Source organism: Papio anubis, chromosome 5, assembly GCF_008728515.1.
Source record: "Papio anubis isolate 15944 chromosome 5, Panubis1.0, whole genome shotgun sequence".
In the NCBI taxonomy this organism is placed as follows: Eukaryota; Metazoa; Chordata; class Mammalia; order Primates; family Cercopithecidae; genus Papio; species Papio anubis.
In genome coordinates this window covers 147536118-147556074 of record NC_044980.1, presented here as the reverse complement: position 1 = coordinate 147556074, position 19957 = coordinate 147536118, and the positions used below count along the sequence as shown (strand labels likewise).

At 42.9% G+C, this 19957-nt stretch overlaps 1 protein-coding gene across 3 annotated transcripts in view; it reads left to right on the top strand.

Annotated features, from left to right (window-relative positions):
• GEMIN5 (gem nuclear organelle associated protein 5) overlaps positions 1 to 19957 on the top strand; it is a 50282-nt gene that overhangs the window by 25087 nt on the left and 5238 nt on the right. For 2 of the 3 annotated variants that reach the window (XM_009209468.4, XM_009209467.4), the window contains exons 15-25: positions 50 to 221; positions 3802 to 4029; positions 6172 to 6300; positions 7005 to 7127; positions 8528 to 8623; positions 9028 to 9165; positions 10225 to 10372; positions 12314 to 12433; positions 12976 to 13186; positions 15925 to 16176; positions 19771 to 19933. In XM_009209468.4, the coding sequence (XP_009207732.1) occupies positions 50 to 221; positions 3802 to 4029; positions 6172 to 6300; positions 7005 to 7127; positions 8528 to 8623; positions 9028 to 9165; positions 10225 to 10372; positions 12314 to 12433; positions 12976 to 13186; positions 15925 to 16176; positions 19771 to 19933 (1780 nt within the window). Of the gene's footprint in view, positions 1 to 49; positions 222 to 3801; positions 4030 to 6171; positions 6301 to 7004; positions 7128 to 8527; positions 8624 to 9027; positions 9166 to 10224; positions 10373 to 12313; positions 12434 to 12975; positions 13187 to 15924; positions 16177 to 16252; positions 16417 to 19770; positions 19934 to 19957 lie in introns of those variants that run through there. The other variant, XM_017960074.3, reaches the window with a different exon arrangement.

The following is a 19957-nucleotide window of genomic DNA, read 5'->3' as shown; positions in this document are numbered from 1 at the left end:
AATAGAATAACCAGAAAATGTCTATTCGGCCATGTGCTTTTGGGTTTAGGTGTGGGATGCTCTCCGGGAAGAGCCCCTGTGCAATTTCCGAGGACATCGAGGTCGACTGCTTTGTGTGACGTGGTCTCCTTTGGATCCAGACTGCATCTATTCAGGGGCAGATGACTTTTGTGTGCACAAGTGGCTCACTTCCATGCAAGATCATTCCCGGCCTCCTCAAGGTCAGTCAGAATCTAGAGCTTATTTAATTCTTGTTCTCCCTTTCTTAATAATTGAGTTGATCAGGATTGAGCAAGGAAGACATTCGTGTAGGGCATTAGTGTCAGTATGGCAGGTATCTGAGCCTAAGCAAGAAGGCAGCCACAAGGGCTTGAGAACACCACCACCCACAATAGGAAAGAGCATACCTGGCACTCAGATCTTGGTTTGTTTTTTGAGACAGAGTCTCGCTGTGTTGCCCAGACTGGAATGTAGTGGCGTGATCTTGGCTCACTGCAGCCTCCATCTCCTGGGTTAAAGCGATTCTCGCACCTCGGCCTCCCTAGTAGCTGGAACTAAAGGTGTGCACTACTACGCCTGACTAATTTTTTTGTATTTTTAGTAGAGATGGGGTCTAGCCATGTTGGCCAGGCTGATCTCAAACTCCTGGCCTCAAGTGATCTGCCCACCAGCCTCCCAAAGTGCTGGGATTACAGGCATGAGCCACCGTGCCCCGCCCAAATCTTGGTTTCTAAATGACATTCTCCACTAAAAGTGTCCGTGGTTTCTTGGATAAATGGCTCTTTCCGGGCTGGGACAGGAAGAATACAAACTGAACCTGGAATATTCTTATGCCACAAAGGAAGGCAGTACTCAAAGAATTCAGGAAACATGTCAAAAGGACAAAAGAAACAGCTTCAAGAGGCTCCCACTGACCAAATCTGGGACAATTGTTGAAAATAAAGTAAGAGGAAAATTCCATTTCTGGCTAAGAAAGATTAATTGGTATCAGACTTGCCATAAGCAACTAGAAAGCTAGACAAAATATATTAAGCAACTGCTGGGCACAGTGGCTCATGTCTATATTCCCAGCACTTTGGGAAGCCAAAGCTAGAGGATCACTTAAGGCCAGGAGTTTGAGACCAGCCTGGCAACAGCGCGAGATCCCATCTCTACCAAAAATTACAAAATAAAAGCAAATAGGAAAAATTGGCCAAGCATGGTGGCTCACTCCTATAATCCCAACACTTTGGGATGCCGAGGCAGGAGGATGGCTTGAGTCCAGGAGTTCAAGACTAGCCTGGGCAACATAGGGAGACATTGTCTCTGTGAAATAGTTTTTTTTTTTTATTTAAATGAAAGAATATATTAAGCAACTAGAAATTTACACCCAAAGAAATGAAATGATATGTCCACATAAAGACTTGTAAAAGAATGTTCATAGTAGCTTTATCTGTGATGACCAAAAACTGATAACAATCCAAATGTCCATCATCAGATAAATGAATTAATTGCAGTATATTTCTACAGTAGGCTTCTACTCCACAATAAAAAGAAGCTAACAACTGATAAAGAACAAAACTGATGAATCTAGAAAAACATTATGCCAAGCAGAAGCAGCTAGGCACAAAAGACTACATACTGTCTAATTCTGTTTATGTGAAATTCTTTTTTTTTTTTTTTTTGAAACTCTGTCACCCAGCCTGGAGTGCAATGGCGCACTCTTGGCTCACTACAACCTCCACCCCCCAGGTTCAAGCAATTCTCCTGCCTCAGCCTCCTGAGTAGCTGTGTCTACAGGTACGTGCCTCACACCCAGCTAATTTTTTGTGTTTTTAGTAGAGACAGGGATTCACCATGTTGGCCAGGCTGAGATTGAACTCCTGACCTCAGGTGATCTGCCCACCTCAGCCTCCCAAAGTGCTGGGATTATAGGCGTGAGCCACTGCGCCTGGTGTATGTGAAATTCTTCAACAGGCAAAACTAAACCACAGTGAGAGCAAATTAGTGATTGCCTAGGGCTCAAGCAGGGGGTATGTCTTACCACAAAGAGGCTTGATGGAAATATTAGATTGGTACAAAAGTAATTGTGGTAGGGTGATGTGACTACATACATCTGTCACAACTCATCAACGTATTAAAAAATGGGTGTATTTTATTATATTACCCCTCAATAAAGATGATTTTAAAGTAAGCAAAGGATAAAAACCTTAAAATGTAAATGTAGAAACCTTAAAAATGAAAATAGAATAGTAATGGAAGAATTCCTGAGTCCAGACTGGTACAATAAATGGGAGAAGCACAAGCTCTTCCTTGTGGTAGGATGCCAACTGGATGTCAAGCTCTTCCTTGTGGTAGAATGTAGAGTGAAGTCCTGGAATTAGAAGTTCACCCTGTGGGCCAGGTGCAGCAGCTCACGTCTGTAATCCCAGCACTTTGGGAGGTGAGCTGATCACTTGAGCCCAGGAGTTTAATACCAGCCTGGCCAACATGACAAAACCCCGCCTCTACAAAAAAAAAAAAAAAAAAAAAAGTTCAAAAATTACCCAGGCATGGTATTGCACACCTGTAGTCCCAGCTGTTCAAGAGGCTGAGGCAGGAAGATTGATTGAGCCTGGAAGGTCAAGGCTGCCGTGAACTGAGATTCTGCCACTGTACTCCAGCCCAGACAACAGAGCAAGAGCCTGTCTCAAAAAAAAAGAAAAAACAAACTCACTATTTGGCAGTCATCATGGTAACAATTTTTAATCAAGAAACATCCGTGAATACTAAAACTAGTAGATGCAAATACCTAGTAGTTAAACAGGGGAAATACCCTTTTAGGGAGTAACTTGCAAGACAGCCCCTTAATCAAGTGATCAAAGTAAACCAAATGGGACAAATAAAAATTAGCTGCTACCTCATAGATTGCCCTGGATGAACACAGCAGCACTAATGTGCATTCCAGCTAAAGATGCATACCCTAGATCTAGTCATGAAAAACATCTGGCAGACCTAAATTGAGGGAAATTGGACAAAATAACTGTCCTGTAATCTTCAGAAGTTTCAAATTATGAAAGTCAAAGGAAAACCATGCAACTAACTGTTCCAGGCTGAAGGGAACCAGAAAGGCATGACAACCAAATGTACTGTGATCCTCGATTGATTCCTTTTGCTATAAAAGACATCTGGGTAGGCCGGGCATGTGGCTCACGCCTGTAATCTCAGCACTTTGGGAGGCCAAGGTGGGCAGATCACCTGAGGTCGGGAGTTTGAGACCAGCCTGACCAACATGGTGAAACTCCGTCTCTACTAAAAATACAAAAATTAGCTGGGCGTGGTGGCGCGTGCCTGTAATTCCAGCTACTCAGGAGGCTGAGGCAGGAGAATCGCTTGAACCTGGGAGGCAGAGGTTGCGGTGAGCCAAGATCACGCCATTGCACTCCAGCCCGGGCAAGAAGAGTGAAACTCTGTCTCAAAAAAAAAAAAGACATCTGGGTAAAATTGGCAGAACTTAGAGTGTACGGAGTAGATGGCAGTAATAAGTCATGTTAATTTCTTGATTTCCGTGGTTGTACTATGGTGATGTTGGAGCATGTCCTTGTTCATAAGACACACACTAAAATATTTGGGTGTTGTTGGGCATCATGTTTATGATTTAATGAAATCTCAAAAGCATTTGGTTAATATTGTGATAGTGTAACTCTAAAAGTTCATTGGGAAGGAAGGGAATGGGTTAAAATGCTATTAAAGAGTAATGAGATATTGGAGTTTACCACCTAGAGTGTCTTTTAACCAAGAATGTATACTTTAGTCTGTCCTTCTTTATTGTGATCCTTGTAGGCAAAAAAAGTATTGAATTAGAGAAAAAACGGCTCTCTCAACCTAAGCCAAAGCCCAAAAAGAAGAAAAAGCCCACCTTGAGAACTCCTGTAAAGCTGGAATCGATTGATAGAAATGAAGAAGAGAGCATGAAGGAGAACTTGGGACCTGTGGAGAATGGTGTGTCAGACCAAGAAGGGGAGGAGGAAGCACGGGAGCCGGAATTACCCTGCGGCCTCGCTGCAGCGGGTATGTGGCAGAATCCTGGGTGTCACTGGGATTTCGTGGTCATGTCTAGGAGACTAAGCTAGGTCCTTACTCAGTTTGAAACTTCGCTGTTCCCATTTTTCCAACTCTTGGAAACAGCATTAGTTTTGTTTTTGTTTTGTTTTGTTTTTTCCAAGCTTTATTCAAGTCTCTAAAATAAACATCTTTGAAGTTTTAAAAGGATTCTAGTGGATGTTTGCAGTGGAAATAATAAAGTTCTATAGAGAAAACTTCTTATTTACCTTGAGCGAGATAAAACCATGGGACAAAGTGAAGCTTGGGTAGTTGTGTACATAGGAACTTACATGGGAAAAGTTTTAACAGTATGACATCAGTGGCCACATTTGGTGAAAGAAACCACTGTCCCTGTTACAAATGTCTGACCTAGAAGCTACCACCACTGTGGGATCTTGCAAGCTCTCAAACCCTCTTACCTGGAGTTTGTACGTGGCTGTCTGTCTTCTCACAGAAAAAAATGTGTGGAATGGTTATTAGTTGCTTCTAGTGAGTTAAGCTATAGTGGTGGTTCTCAGATTTCTCACAAAACAGTGTTCTATCACTAACAGAAAAACTGTTTTTAGGTAAAAATTTTAGCACTCTTTATTTTGTACCTTACCTTAAAGTATTACCTTAAATATCTGGTCCCTGTTAAAATAAATTATTAAATAGCAAACATTGTAAGCAGAAGCAATGACTCATGCTTAATTCTAAAACAGAATACATTGATGTGACAGAATTAAAATGACTAGAATATAGGATACAAGGCATTCCTGATGCTCTCCATCCCAAGGGATAGCTGTTAGACACATAGTTGGGGTAAATAAAGAGCAAAAGCCTAATGGATTTATTATTTTGGCTCATCAAAATGCTTTTCTAGTCGGGTACAGTGGCACATACCTCTAGTCCCAGCTGCTCAGGAGGCTGAGGCAGGAGGACCGCTTGAGGCCAGCCTGGGCAACACAGCAAGATCCTACATCTCTTTATTTTTCTTTTTTTAAAGAACCTTTCTTTCACAAAATGGCTATACAAAACATGGATCAACAAGTTGTTTCTAAAAAGTTATTGTGCTCAGGATTGTGATACCATATTGCATACACCTAGTATTCTCTATTATTAAAGTTACTCCTTGTTAATATAATTAAATATGCAATTAGTACTTTATGACCTAAAAATGTAAAAAGTGCTTTGTCACTTGAGCAAAGTATAGGAACTCCTTGGCTTATGGTGTAAAGTTGTTGAGGGCTGGAAGCTTTTTCCTTAGTCAAAGTTCAAAGTAAGGCAGGCATGGTGGTTCATGCCTGTAATCCCAGCACTATGGGAGGCCAAGGAAGGAGACTCGCATCAGCCCAGGAGCTTGAGACTAGCCTAAGCAGCATAGGGAACCCCCATCTCTGCACAAAATGTAAAAATTGCCAAGATAATGGCTTATACCTATAGTCCTAGCCACTCTGGGAAACTGAGGAGGGGAGGGTCACCTGAGCCCAGGAGGTTAAGGCCTCAGTGACTGATCACACCACTACACTCCAGCCTGGGTAACAGAGTTATACCTTATCTCTAACCAAAAAAAAAAGAAAAAACAGTTCAAAGTAAGCCGGGAGCGGTGGCTTACGCTTGTAATCCCAGCACTTCGGGAGGCTGAGGCGGGTGGATCACCTGAGGTCAGGAGTTTGAGACCACCCTGGCCAACATGGCAAAACCTCGTCTCTACTAAAAATACAAAAATTGGCCAGGCATGGTGGCTTATGCCTGTAGTCCCAGCTACTGACGAGGCTCAGGCAGGAGAATTGCTTGGACCTAGGAGGCAGAGCTTGCAGTGAGCCGAGATCGCACCACTGAGTTCTAGCCTGGGCGACAGAGTGAGACTTCGTGTCAAAAAAAAAAAAAAAAAAAAAAAAAAAACCCAAAGTAATAGACATACAGATTCCTGAAAACAGCTAGTTTGGGAGATGGGGAAGGGAAAACTATCCCTACTTCCCTTCCAATATATTTTATCTCAGAAGTTTTGGTAATAGATGAATTGATTGTATTGCTGAGCTTGGAATGGCTCTTAATTTTTAAAAAGAACTGAAATTCTGTATTATTTTTATCCTCAACTTTTTTTTTCCTTTTTCCCCCATGATGTAGTTTCTAGAGAACCAGTTATCAGAGAACCAGTTATCTGCACTCCGGTTTCCTCAGGCTTTGAAAAGTCAAAAGTCACCATTAATAACAAAGTCATTTTACTGAAAAAGGAGCCACCAAAAGAGAAGCCAGGTTGGTATCTAGTAATTAAAATACAGTATTTTATTAAAGCAGCCCAAAATATTACATGCAACTGTCAAAAAACAGTGTGGTTTCTTGTTTGTTTTTTTAGGTTCAAAATATTTGTGGGTTTTCTGATTATGGGTTTTTTGTTTGTTTTTTGTTTGAGATAGATTTTCACTCCAGTCGCCCAGGCTAGAGTGCAGTGGCACACTCTCGACTCACTATGAACTCCACCTCCCGGGCTCAAGCGATCCTCCTGCCTCAGCCTCCCGAGTAGCTGGGATTACAGGCACCTGCCACCACGCCCAGCTAATTTTTGTAGAGGTAGGGATTCACCATGTTGGCCAGGCTGGTCTCGAACTCCTGGCCTCAAGTGATCCGCCTGCCTCAGCCTCCCAAAGTGCTGGGATTACATTCATGAGCCACTGCACCCAGCCTTCCATTTTGGGTCATGCTTTTGAATTTTTTTTAGCCCTTGCTGAAATGTTTTGCAGTTGTTGATATTGCATCATAAATGTTAGCAAGAGCGTTTTTGTGTGTATTGTGAACAGTGCCCCCAGCAAATTTATTTTGAAAGCTTCTTTATTAGGAGGAGGAACTTTCTGTGCCTGTGGCGTCATCCTGCCAGTAGGTTACATTCACACAATAGGCGTTCCATTTTATGTTTCTGATCAGCTCTCCTTCAGATAGTGTGTACTTTTATTACATTTCAGAAGCCTTAATCAAGAAGAGAAAAGCTCGTTCCTTGCTTCCCCTGAGTACAAGCCTGGACCACAGATCCAAAGAGGAGCTTCATCAGGACTGTTTGGTACTAGCAACCGCAAAGCACTCCAAAGGTACAAAAATGTACTCCCTTGGCCCATCCATAGTCTTCTGGGACTGACATATAAGGGATGTTTACTTAGCTATTGAATGAATGCCCAAAGAAGTGTCTAAAATTGTTTTCTGTATTTTTATGTTCTCCAGCCTTCCCTTCCCTCCACATCCCTACACCCCTACACCCCTACACCCTGCTGCCACACTCCCCATTGTGATCCACTGTCAGCACTGCCATGCCTTTGAGATGTAGTGCTCTGCTTTTATTCTAAATCTACTTCCTCCCAGCCATCTGTGTGCCAGAATTGGTATGTTGGCCTAAATATCTCAGCATGAATAAATTCCTTCAACTATTTTTCCCCATTGAACAGTATCCTTATGGAGAAAAAAATTTTTCTTACTGGAAATATGCCCATAATATGGCAGTTTCTTTAAAAAAGCTTTTGATGAAAGCTTTTGATGAAAGTTTTGTTTTGAAGGGTTTTTTTATTTTTGTTTTTCAAAGTCTTCATTTAATGTCCACTATTTTGATATTTTAATAACTTTATTTTTTAAATTTGAAGTTTACATGTGGAAAAGGGATGCACATAATAAAATGAAATGGAAACAGTATAAAAAGAAAGTAAATCTCGCTGGGCACAGTGGTGCGTGCCTGTTATCCCAGATGCTTACGGGGCTGAAGCAGAAGGATCACTTGAGCTCAGTTCAAGGCCAGCCTGGGCAACATAGTGAGACCCTGTCTCTACTTTAAAAAAAAAACAATTTAAAAAAATTTTTTTTTTCAAAGTAAATCGTCCTCCCAGTCCTCTGTTTCTCCTCCCCGGGAATGGAGGACCATCCTCCCTCCCAGTTACTGTCTCCCCCTACCCTAACAAGGGTGGTCACTATCCTGGGTTTCCATTTCTTTCTTTCTTTTGAATTTTGTACTGTTTTGTCTGTATTACATAATCAAACTATTATCAGTTTCTTGTGTCTTAATGGAGATGTTTTATGCTTTTATTATATACATAGCCTTCTCTTTGGAGCTTTGTGATGACTTCCTATAACTTACATAGTTAACCTTCTAGTTTCACATTATTTTCTTTACTGGAAAATTAGTTGACTTTTTTTTTAAGCAAAGGATGAATATTGAATCCCCTTGTGGTAAGTCCCAGTGAATATTAAGGACTTTCTTTTACTTACTAATATTGTTTTGCTTGCTTTTTACTGCACTTAAATATGTGCTGATTTTGGGTTCACTTTTAACATTTTAAGTGTTTTTGTGTTTTGCTCCCTTTGTAACTGCAGGAGTGTCTGTTAGAGCTCTGATTCTCTCAGTGTCTGACGTGGGTGTTCCAAACATATATTCGGAAGTTATTGGACAGAAAACTGTAACCAATGTAATGACGTCATCTGATTTTTTTCCTTTTTAAATTAACAGAACCGAATGAAGATGTGTCTGCTGATCTTGAGGAAAGATTTCATCTGGGGCTTTTCACAGACAGGGCTACGCTGTACAGAATGATTGATATAGAAGGTGAGGGAAATCCAGTCAACGTAATCCCATCCATCTTTATACTTTCCCAACATTTTGTGTGCACCTCTTTGATGGCTGCCATCCTATGATATTATAATGGTTAGTTTTACCTGTCAGCTAACTAGGTTTTGAGCTCACTGGCTTACATATTGATACATCCCTTGCATCATCATAGGATCCTAAACATACAGCATTCACTCTGAGTACATGTGAAGGTGGGTGAGTGGACAGTGACCGAGTGGGCTTCACATCCTTTTGTAATCACTCTGGTAGGTGACACCTATCAGAGAATGACTGCATATTTTAGGAGCTCACTTTCTCTTCTATCTTGCCTTATCTTTTTCTACAAGTCAGTAATAGATGTTTCTGAAACACCTTCCAAACATTATCTCTCTTTCAAACAGGAAAAGGTCACTTAGAAAATGGCCACCCTGAGTTATTTCACCAGCTTATGCTTTGGAAAGGAGATCTCAAAGGTGTTCTCCAAACTGCAGCGGAAAGAGGGGAGCTGACAGACAACCTTGTGGCTATGGCACCAGCGGGTATGGTTTTTGTGTGTGTTCTTTTCAGTAAAAGCTCTATCATCTCTGGGATACGTCCACTAAAGATGGCTCTTGGCAGTACCAGTCTTAAGCTTGAAATCACTTACGAATAGATACAATGCTAATCCTGTTTGCAGCAGCAGACAAACTCATAAATCCAACCCAACCCCTGTGAAAAAGAGCAGGTCACTGACACTTTAATGGCAAAAGCATAATTGGTGAGAACTTCTTTAAGGACGATTTGGCCATGTCTAGTAAATTTTAAAGATACAATGGCACAAGTCTGTAGTCCCCAGCCGCTCTGGAGGCTGAGGCAGGAGGATTGCTTAAGGCCAGGCATTCAGACCTATAGGGCACTGTTAATTGTGCCTGTGAATAGCCACTGTACTGTAGCCTGGGCAACATCATGAGACTTTGTCTCTTTAAAAAAGAAAAAAAAAGGTGGGTGTGGTGATTCATGCCTATAATACCGGCATTTCGGGAGGCCGAGGTGGGCAGGCCGCTGGAGCCCAGGAGTTTGAGACCAGCCTAGGCAACATGGCAAAACCCCATCTCTACAAAAAATAAAAAAATTATCTGGGCATGGTGGCATGTACCTGTAGTCCCAGCTACTCGGGAGGCTGTGGTGGGAGGATCACCTGAGCCCAGGGAGGTTGAGGCTGCAGTGAGCCATGATTGTGCTACTGCGCTCCAGCCTGAGCCACAGAGCAAGACCCTGTCTCAAAAAACAATAAAAGGAAAGAGGAAAAAAAAAAAAGCACGTAAGCATGTTACCTTTGGTTCGTCAATTCTAATTATAGGAATTTATCTAACTGTGCTCACACATTCCTTTCTGTATCTTTTCAACTTTGTACTGTTTTGTTTGTGTTACATAATCAAACAATTGATGTTTCAGAATGTGTAGATGAAGCAGATCATCCGTAGTGGTGGCTGAATTGGTATCTAAATGTTCTGCTGAATGCATCGACTGAAAACAAGGCTTTTCAACCCAAATATACTGGGTTTTGTTTTTACTTTCTCTTCAACTGTTTTTTTAACCACCATCTTTTATTTTTTCAGCTGGCTACCATGTGTGGCTATGGGCTGTGGAAGCTTTTGCCAAACAGCTGTGTTTTCAGGATCAGTATGTCAAGGCTGCTTCTCACCTACTTTCCATCCACAAAGTGTATGAAGCTGTGGAGCTGCTCAAGTCAAACCATTTTTACAGGTATGTGTGGTCATAGAGTTGAGATAATACTTGGACATAATGTGAAAATAATCTAAACTTCTCTATTGTTAAAGTAACATAAATAGAAGAAACAGTCCTCCTGCCTCAGCCCCCTAACTGGGACTACTCAGAGGTGTGTGCCACCACCTCCAGCTATTTTTTAGTTTTTTGTAGAGATGGAGTCTTGCTGTGTTGTCTAAGCTGATTTCCAACTCCTGGGCTCAAGCGATCCTCCTGCCTCAGCCTCCCAAAATGCTGGGATTACAGGCATGAGCCACCATGCTTAACCAAGATTTTCTTTTTGTCCTACCCTGCTTTGGTTTTGTTGTCTTCCTTTAGAGAGTGTTGAACTTTGTTTTGGCAATTAGTAAAGTTGTATATCAGCTTGATCTTTTCGTGGCTTGTTTTTAAACTTTGTTAGGGCAAGTTTATCATATTCTAGAATTAGTTTGGACCTCCTACATTCTGATATCTTTATTGAATGCCTTATGCATTCAACAAGTCAAAACTCAGATGTCTCCAGGTCCTGAGTAAGCTCTGGTAATTGTTCAGCTTACAGTTACCTAGTCATTCTTTGTTTAGACTTATGGAGTTTCCTTTACATACGTGGCTTTGAATTTAGCCAAAGACTCAATGTGGATGTCTTTCTCTGGACAACTTCCTCCTTCCTAGTATCCTGCCCCTCAGATTGCCATTGTTTCCTCTTCTCAACTCAGAGACTGCTGAGGTTTTGCTTGGGTTTTCCTTAGGAAAATGGCTTTGGGCAGAAAGCCAGTGCCCAGATAGGGTTCCCATGGTTTGTTTCTGTTCTCTTAGGGGTTACTGTCCTGTGCTGCCTGTTACCCAGTGTCTGAAAACAGTTGTTTCAGACATTTTGTCCAGTATTTTAGTTTTATGGCAGGAAGGTAGGTCTGATCCCAGTTATTCCATCATAGCTGGAAGTAGAAGTCCCAAAATACTTTCAAAATATTGCTCTGTTTAGATCACTTTAATAAAACACTTTTTTCCCCAGCTACAACTTTATGTTGGCTACAACTCAGCAGTTGTATGTCATTTGAAAAATATTTGTTTACTGAGTTGTACAGATCCAAATGTTAACATATCTTATTATAAAATACCCAAAAATGTCACATTCCTTACTATCACCGTCACTCTCATCAGAAAATTCTAACTTATGGGAAACTGTCAAGCACACAAGTGGTACGTACAAGTTTTCTAAAATTCTAATTTTTGCTAGAAAACTCACATTTTATCATTAGTAACAAATACTGTTGGTTGTTTTTAATGAAGTGGTTAGTCTTTTTTTTTTTTTTTTTAGAAGAAAGCAGGTTCTATGAAAAAAACAGCCAGTTTAGCTTGTAATTTGTTCATACAGGTGTTTCCTAGAGACAACCATCCTACTTTGGAATGCAGCAGAGAACACAAAATGTTCTTCCCATTTGTCACACACAATATATTAAAGTGTTTTGGACTTGAGGGATTTAGTAAAATTCATAATTTTTACTGCTTCATTAAGGGCATTCTCCCTTTTCTCCCACTATAAGAGCCACTGCCTTCTTTCTTAGATGCCAGAATTTACCAACCATTACTTTTGCACAATCAGTGCAAATGTCAACAGTTTTTTTTTTTTTAATAAACAACACATAACTGACTCTTAGCATTGTTACAAAAATAGTTATAACCTCATGAACCCTCTGAAAGGTTCTTGAGGACCCCCTAGGAATCCACAGACCACAAATTTAAGAACTGCTGATCTAAGTGAAGAAACGAATGAAGCATGTGTTTGTAATTTGTCTATATAATGCAAGTGCAGTTTTTTAAAGGAAGTTGAAACAATAAGACAACGCAAAAGGGACAATTTGTCCTGTCTTACAACCCCTCCTAGGGCCATACACAGAGGAGCCTTTTCAGATTGGCTAAAGTGTCTATTCTTGCCTTTAGGGAAGCTATTGCAATTGCCAAGGCCCGGCTGCGCCCAGAGGACCCAGTCCTGAAGGACTTGTACCTCAGCTGGGGAACCGTCCTAGAAAGAGATGGCCATTATGCTGTCGCAGCCAAATGGTAAGCCTGAGGAGTGGAGGGATGCATCCAACGTAGAAGAGCTTCTGCCAGAAAGGGGAGGACAGGAACACAAGTAATAAGTGTAGAGGTGGAGGTAAAGCAGCGAGAAATTGTTTAAAAGATATGTATATTCAACTTAGTTTCATAAGACTCATCAGGAACTACCTCCTGATTTATTTATGTAAATCACTATAACTATTCAAGAAAAACCTCAGTAGCAGATTCAGAAATTATGCATTTTTCTAATGGTCTCTTATAACATCAAGTAAAGGAACCTCAACCCATGCTGGATTGAACCCAAATAGAGGAGTCATTCCCTCTCATTTTCCTTATGTCCTCAACCTAGATGATATTGTTTCTCATACACTCCGCTGAATTGTGCTGGCCTCAGCCTTCACAGGAACAACCGGGGCAGTGACATACCTGGGACCACAGGAAGGCACATGCAGCAAAGTGGATAGAAAGAAATGATTCCATCCTCTAGGAGTGGGATTAAAAGATCTGTTTATGACCTTTTCTTCACATTTTTATTCATATTATAGCTATTTAGGGGCCACTTGTGCTTATGATGCAGCCAAAGTTTTGGCCAAAAAGGGGGATGCAGCATCACTTAGAACGGCTGCAGAGTTGGCTGCCATCATAGGAGAGGATGAGTTGTCTGCTTCCCTGGCGCTCAGATGTGCCCAAGAGCTGCTTCTGGCCAACAACTGGGTGGGAGCCCAGGAAGCCCTACAGCTGCATGCAAGTCTACAGGTCAGTCTGTTATTTCATCTCCTAGTATACAAGAGGGAAGTGTCCCAAATCCTCGTCTAGTCAGATCTGAGTTAATAACCCAGTTGCACAGGCTGTGCCAATTTGGCAGGCCCAGCAAGCCCTGGCCATGCTATCTCACTGAAGTACTGTGACTTGTTAGTTGCCGTATTCAGAGTAAGAGATAATATGGTCATTGACAGTAATTCCCATTGCTTATCTGTTTGTACAAAACACCTGTGAGCCAGGTACGGTGGCTCACACTTGTAATCCCAGCACTTTGGGAGGCTGAGGTGGGCAGATCACTTGAGGTCAGGAGTTCGAGACCAGCCTGGACAACATGGTGAAACCCCGTTTCAACTAAAAATACAAAAATCAGCCAGGTGTGGTGGCACGCTTCTGTAATCCTAGCTACTCGGGAGGCTAAGGCAGGAGAATCACTTGAACCCGGAAGGCGGAGGTTGCAGTGAGCCGAGATCTAGCCTAGGCGACATAGTGGGACTCTGTCTCAAAAAAAAAAAAAAAAAAAAGGCGCCTGTGAACAGACTTTAGTCAGCCCAGGCCTTGGGTTGGCAGTCTAGGGTTTCTTCATTGATGTTATCAGCACTGTCTTCCTTGAAGAGGGAATGGTTGGCCTCTAACAGAAATCATGGAACCCTACCTGTAAACGGTCCTCTTAACTGTAAGCTATGGAAAAAACTGGGCCAGATGCAGCAGATCACTTGAGGTTAGGAGTTCGAGACCAGCCTGGCCAACATGGCAAAATCTCGTCTCTACTAAAAATACAGAAATTAGCCAGGCATGGTGGTACACGTCTGTAATCTGGCTACTTGGGAGGCTGAGACAGGAGAATTGCTTGAACCCAGGAGACAGAGGTTGCAATGAACTAAGATTGTGTCACTGCAATGCAGCCTAGGTGACAGAGTGAGACTCTTCAGAATAAAAAAGAGAAAAGTGTGGGAAAATAGAAATGTCTTATTTCTCAAATTTTTTTGGTTCCCATCTGGTTAAAAATGAGTAACAGGCCGGGCGCGGTGGCTCAAGCCTGTAATCCCAGCACTTTGGGAGGCCGAGACGGGTGGATCATGAGGTCAGGAGATCGAGACCATCCTGGCGAACACGGTGAAACCCCGTCTCTACTAAAAAATACAAAAAAACTAGCCGGGCGAGGTGGCGGGCGCCTGTAGTCCCAGCTACTCCAGAGGCTGAGGCAGGAGAATGGCGCAAACCCGGGAGGCGGAGCTTGCAGTGAGCTGAGATCCGGCCACTGCACTCCAGCCTGGGCGACAGAGCCAGACTCCATCTCAAAAAAAAAAAAAAAAAAAAAATGAGTAACATATCACTGCCTTTTTGACACATCAAAACAGATTAAAGCATTGGCACTTATCTAGTTTCTAAAACATGTAAACATTTGATTCATTTTAGATAACTTTGTCAGATACTAACCAGAGGTTTTTTGTTTTTTTTGTTTTGTTTTGTTTTTTGTTTTTTGTTTTTTTTTTTGAGATGGAGTCTCGGTCTGTCGCCCAGGCTGGAGTGCAGTGGCCGGATCTCGGCTCACTGCAAGTTCCGCCTCCCAGGTTTACGGCCTTCTCCTGCCTCAGCCTCCCGAGTAGCTGGGACTACAGGCGCCCGCCACCTCGCCCGGCTAGTTTTTTTGTATTTTTTTTAGTAGAGACGGGGTTTCACCATGTTAGCCAGGTTGGTCTCGATCTCCAGACCTCATGATCCGCCCGTCTCGGCCTTCCAAAGTGCTGGGATTACAGGCTTGAGCCGCTGCGCCCGGTCTGCTAACAAGAGTTTTTTTAAGTTCTTCGTTCCCTAGCAGAGTACGGGGCCTAAAGATGGTTTTTAGCTGAATATTTAGAGCCCAAGGAACATGGTACATGGGGAGGTAGCAGAATAAAAATGGAGGCGACAATAGGACACCCTAAAAGATAATGCCACTGAGCGTTATTTAGAAAATGACTAAGTCCAGAGAGATTTTAATTTATCCACAAAGTTTCCAGAATGACTGTTTAGCGTTTTAGTTTTTCTCTTAAACAGCATCCTTAACAAAGCAAGAAAACCTAATAAGCATATGCTAAATATTTTGATAAGGGCTATTTTGGCTTTGTGGAACAGAGACTCTTCCAAGCTTAACTGAGAAGATACTGTTATAGGAATATACAAGGAATCTCATGGCAACTAAAAATGTAGTGAAAATAAATTTTCTAGGCCTTTTCTCTGTGCTTCTGTTTTCTTCCCTCCCAGCCGATTTCCTCTATTAAAACTATTTGGACATGGCTCCTAATGCCTGTCCCAGCTCTTGGATCTACAAAGCTTGTCTATTCCAGCAGCTTTGGCCCATTATGCTTTTATTCCTGAGTCCAAAGTTTGGTCAGGGAGAAAGAACCTGATGAGCCCAGCCCATCTTTCCTCAAACTAGGCTACAGACCTTAAGTGGCTGGTCTGTGTGTGCTTAAGTCATTGTGGGTAGGGCTACAGTTGGGATTCCGTGTCATAAAAATGGTTTCTTGAGCTCCAAGGATAGATTTCCCCCAAAAAGGGACCTGGGAAGTGTCTGTCAGGTCGCCCCCTTTGTCCCTTTTCATGCATGACTCACAGGGGGCAGGTAGCTCACTAATGTGCTTTGGTTGCTGCAGATACAAAGGGAAATACTTCGAAGGACTCAGAAGAGCTCTCGAGATGATCCGAGTGCCTTCCCTGTGTAACAGTTCCTCTTCCTTGTTGTGTTCCAGGGTCAGAGATTGGTGTTTTGCCTTCTGGAGCTACTGTCCCGGCATCTGGAGGAAAAGCGGTTTTCAGAGGGCAAAAGCTCCTCCTCTTACCACACTTGGACCACGGGCACAGAAGGGCCTTTCGTGGAGAGGGTGACTGCAGTGTGGAAGAGCATCTTCAGCGTTGACACCCCTGAGCAGTATCAGGAAGCCTTTCAGAAGCTGCAGAACATCAAGTACCCATCTGCTACAAATAACACGCCTGCCAAACAGGTAAGCCATCTGTACCAGCTTTTGACATTTATCACTCAGTGGTAAGACTTCCTTAATTCCATGTCTGTCGTAACAGGGAAACCAGCAGAATACCGGATTGTGTTTCAGAAAAGGCTAAGGCATGCCCACACCACCTGGAAAGAGCCCTTCAGACTAATCAAAGCCCTTTAACTTTAAAGTTAGTGTTAGATCAGTATTCCCTTTTATTGTTTCATTTTTTTATTATTATTATTACTTGTTTGTTTTGAGACAGAGTCTTGCCCTGTCGCCCAAGCTGGAGTGCAGTGGCATGATCTTGGCTCACTGCAACCACCACCTGCTGGGACATGGGGTTCAAGAGATTCTCCTGCCTCAGACTCCCAAGAGCTGTGATTACAGTTGTGCGCCACCACGCACAGCCACTATTTCCTTTTCTTAAAAAAAAAAGTCTAAAATATATGGAAAAGCAGAATAATGTAATAACCCATCAACCAGAATTAACAGATGTTCACATTTTGTCATTTTTACTTTGTTAGGGTTTTCTGGTTTCATTTTGTATTTTGATTTGAGGACTTTATAAAATGAACACAGTACGGTAAAGTTGAAGTCCTTTCTTGTTCCTTGCCTCAGCTCTTCACTCCTTCCCAGCTCACAACAGGCAACTCCTGTGTCAGTGCCACATGTATTGTTTTGCAGTTTGCTTATTTCAGAGGCTGTTGTTTGTAAAATCTATCCATGTTAATAAAAAGAGATCAGTTGATTTATTTTAACTGCTGTGTCTGTTTTGTGAATATACCTACTTCTTTTTTTTTTTTCTTTGTAGAGACTGGGTCTCACTGTTATCCAGGCTGGTCTCGAACTCCTCAAGTGATCCTCCCACCTCAGCCTCCCTAAGTACTGGGATTATAGGCATGAGCCACTGTGCCTGGCATAGTTCTTTCCCTTGTTTCAAAATGAGGGAACATTATGATATTTATGAGGAACAAGACTTCTCAAATGGTATACACTTTGAAAAACAGTTGGACAGTTTCTTTTTTTTTTTTTTTATAGAAGATTTAGCTCTTATTACTCGAGGCTGGCTGGAGTACAATGGCACGATCTCTGCTCACTGCAACCTCTGTCTCCCAGGTTCAAGTGATTCTCCTGCCTCAGCCTTCCAAGTAACTGGGATTATGAATAGCCACCACATTAGCTAATATTTTGGAATTTTTACTTTTTTTTTTTTTTTTTTTTTTTAGGTGGAGTCTCACTCTGTCACCCGGGCTGGAGTGCAGTGGCATGATCTCGGCTCACTGCAACCTCCGCCTCCCAGGTTCAAGTGATTCTCCTGCCTCAGCCTCCCGAGTAGCTGGGATTACAGGCACCTGCCACCATGCCTGGCTAATTTTTTGTATTTTTAGTAGAGATGGAGTTTCACCATGTTGGCTAGGCTGGTCTCGAACTCCTGACCTCGTGATTTGCCCACCTCGGCCTCTCAAAGTGCTGGGATTACAGGCATGAACCACTGTAGCCGGCCTATTTTGTAGATTTTTAGTAGAGACAGGGTTTCACCATGTTGGCCAGGCTGGTCTTGAACTTCTGGCCTCAGGTGATCCACCTGCCTCGACCTCCCAAAGTGCTGGGATTATAAGCGTGAGCCACCATGCCCAGCCAGGCAGTTTCTTATAAAGTTAAACATGCAAATGCCCCATGTCCCAGCAGTTCTACTACCTAGAAATTCCACTAAAACAGTGAAATCAGATGGCCACACAGACTTGTACACAAATGTTTACAGCAGCTTAGCGCACAATAGCCAAAAACTAGAAACAAACCAAATGTCCATCAACTGATGAATGGGTATGCAAACTGTGTTGTGTCTATGCAGTGAAATACTATACTGTGTAACAATAAAAAGGGCCAGGCTTGGTGGCTCACACCTGTAATCCCAGCACTTTGGGAGGCCAACGCAGGTGTATCGCTTGAGCTCAGGAGTTCAAGACCAGACTGGGCAACGTGGCGAAACCCCGTCTTTACTAAAAATACAAAAATTAGCCGGGTGTGGTATCACAAGCCTGTAATCCAAGGTACTAGGGTGGCTAAGGCAGGAGAATCGTTCAAATCTGGGAAGCGGAGGCTGCAGTGAGCCAAGATGGCACCACTGCACTCCAGCCTGGGTAAGAGAATGAGACGCTGTCTCAATAAAAGATAAAAGTGAAAAGGAACAGCTGGGTGCAGTGGCTCACACCTATAATCCCAGCACTTTGGGAGGCCGAGGCAGACAGATCACAAGGTCAGGAGATCGAGACCATCCTGGCTAACATGGTGAAACCCCATCTCTACTAAAAATACAAAAAAATTAGCCGGGCATGGTGGCACACGCCTGTAGTGTGAGGAGGGAGGCTGAGGCAGGAGAATGGTGTGAACCCGGGAGGCGGAGCTTGCAGTGAGCCAAGATTGCACCACTGCACTCCAGCCTAGGGGACTGAGCAAGACTGTCTCAAAAAAAAAAAAAAGGAACAAATTACTGCCACACAGATAATATCGGTGTTAGCTGGGTGTGGTGGCGGGCGCCTGTAGTCCCAGCTACTCAGGAGACTGAGGCAGGAGAATGGCGTGATCCCAGGAGGCCGAGCTTGTAGCCGAGATCGCGCCACTGCACTCCAGTCGGGGCGACAGAGCGAGACTCCCTCTCAAAAATAATAGTAATATCGGTGACTCTCAAAAGCATTAAAGACACAAAAGACCGTATACTCTGTGGTTCCATTTATGTGAATTCTAGAAAAGAAAAAATTAAAGTGACAAAACAACCAGTTCAGTGGTTGCCAGTGGGGTGGGGCCAGGAGATGGCCTGCAGAGGGGCCGGAGGGCATATCTTCAGTTGATGAAAATGTTCTGTCTTGATTTTGCTGGTAGTTATGGAGCTATATATGCTTCTCAGAATTTATCAAACTACATACTTAAAATTGAGCACATTTTTCTTAGTTGTACTCCAAGCTTTGTTTTGTTTTGTTTTGGGTTTTTTTTTGTTTGTTTGTTTGTTTTTTTTGAGGCAGAGTCTCACTCTGTCACCCAGGCTGGGGTGCAATGGTACAATCTGGGCTCACTGCAACCTCCACCTCTCCAGTTCAAGCGATTCTTCCGCCTCAGCCGCCCGAGTAGTTGGGATTACAGCCTTGCACCACCATGGCCGGCTAATTTTTGGTTTTTTTTTTAGAGACGGGGTTTCACCACGTTAGCCAGGCTAGTCTTTGAACGCCTGACCTCAGGTGATCCACTCGCCTCAGCCTCCCAAAGTTCTGGGATTACAGGTGTGAGCAACTGCGCCCAGCTTTTATTGTGTTTTTGATTATAGCTTTTAGTTCCAGAAACTCACTTTTTGTTTCAATTAAATGCAAATGTAAAGGTGTTTTCTCAGTGTGAGCAGACTTTAACACCGGGACGTAGGTGTTGCTGTGCAGCTAGACATAAGAGTTTCTGATGGGGGAAGCAAAAATGGGTGGCAGAGACAAGAGGAACTTTCTTAAGTGTGAATTGTGTGTACTTGTTTCCAAATGCGGTTCACAGGAACAGTTTGGTGGCATCCTCTGTGCCTACCGTGGGAGGATGTTTACCTCAGACTCTGGCTTCTCTCTCCAGCTCCTGCTTCACATTTGCCATGACTTGACCCTGGCAGTGCTGAGCCAGCAGATGGCCTCCTGGGACGAGGCTGTGCAGGCGCTCCTTCAGGCAGTGGTCCGGAGCTATGACTCGGGGAGCTTCACCATCATGCAGGAAGTGTACTCAGCCTTTCTTCCTGACGGTAAATGACTCCCCCCTGCCTGAG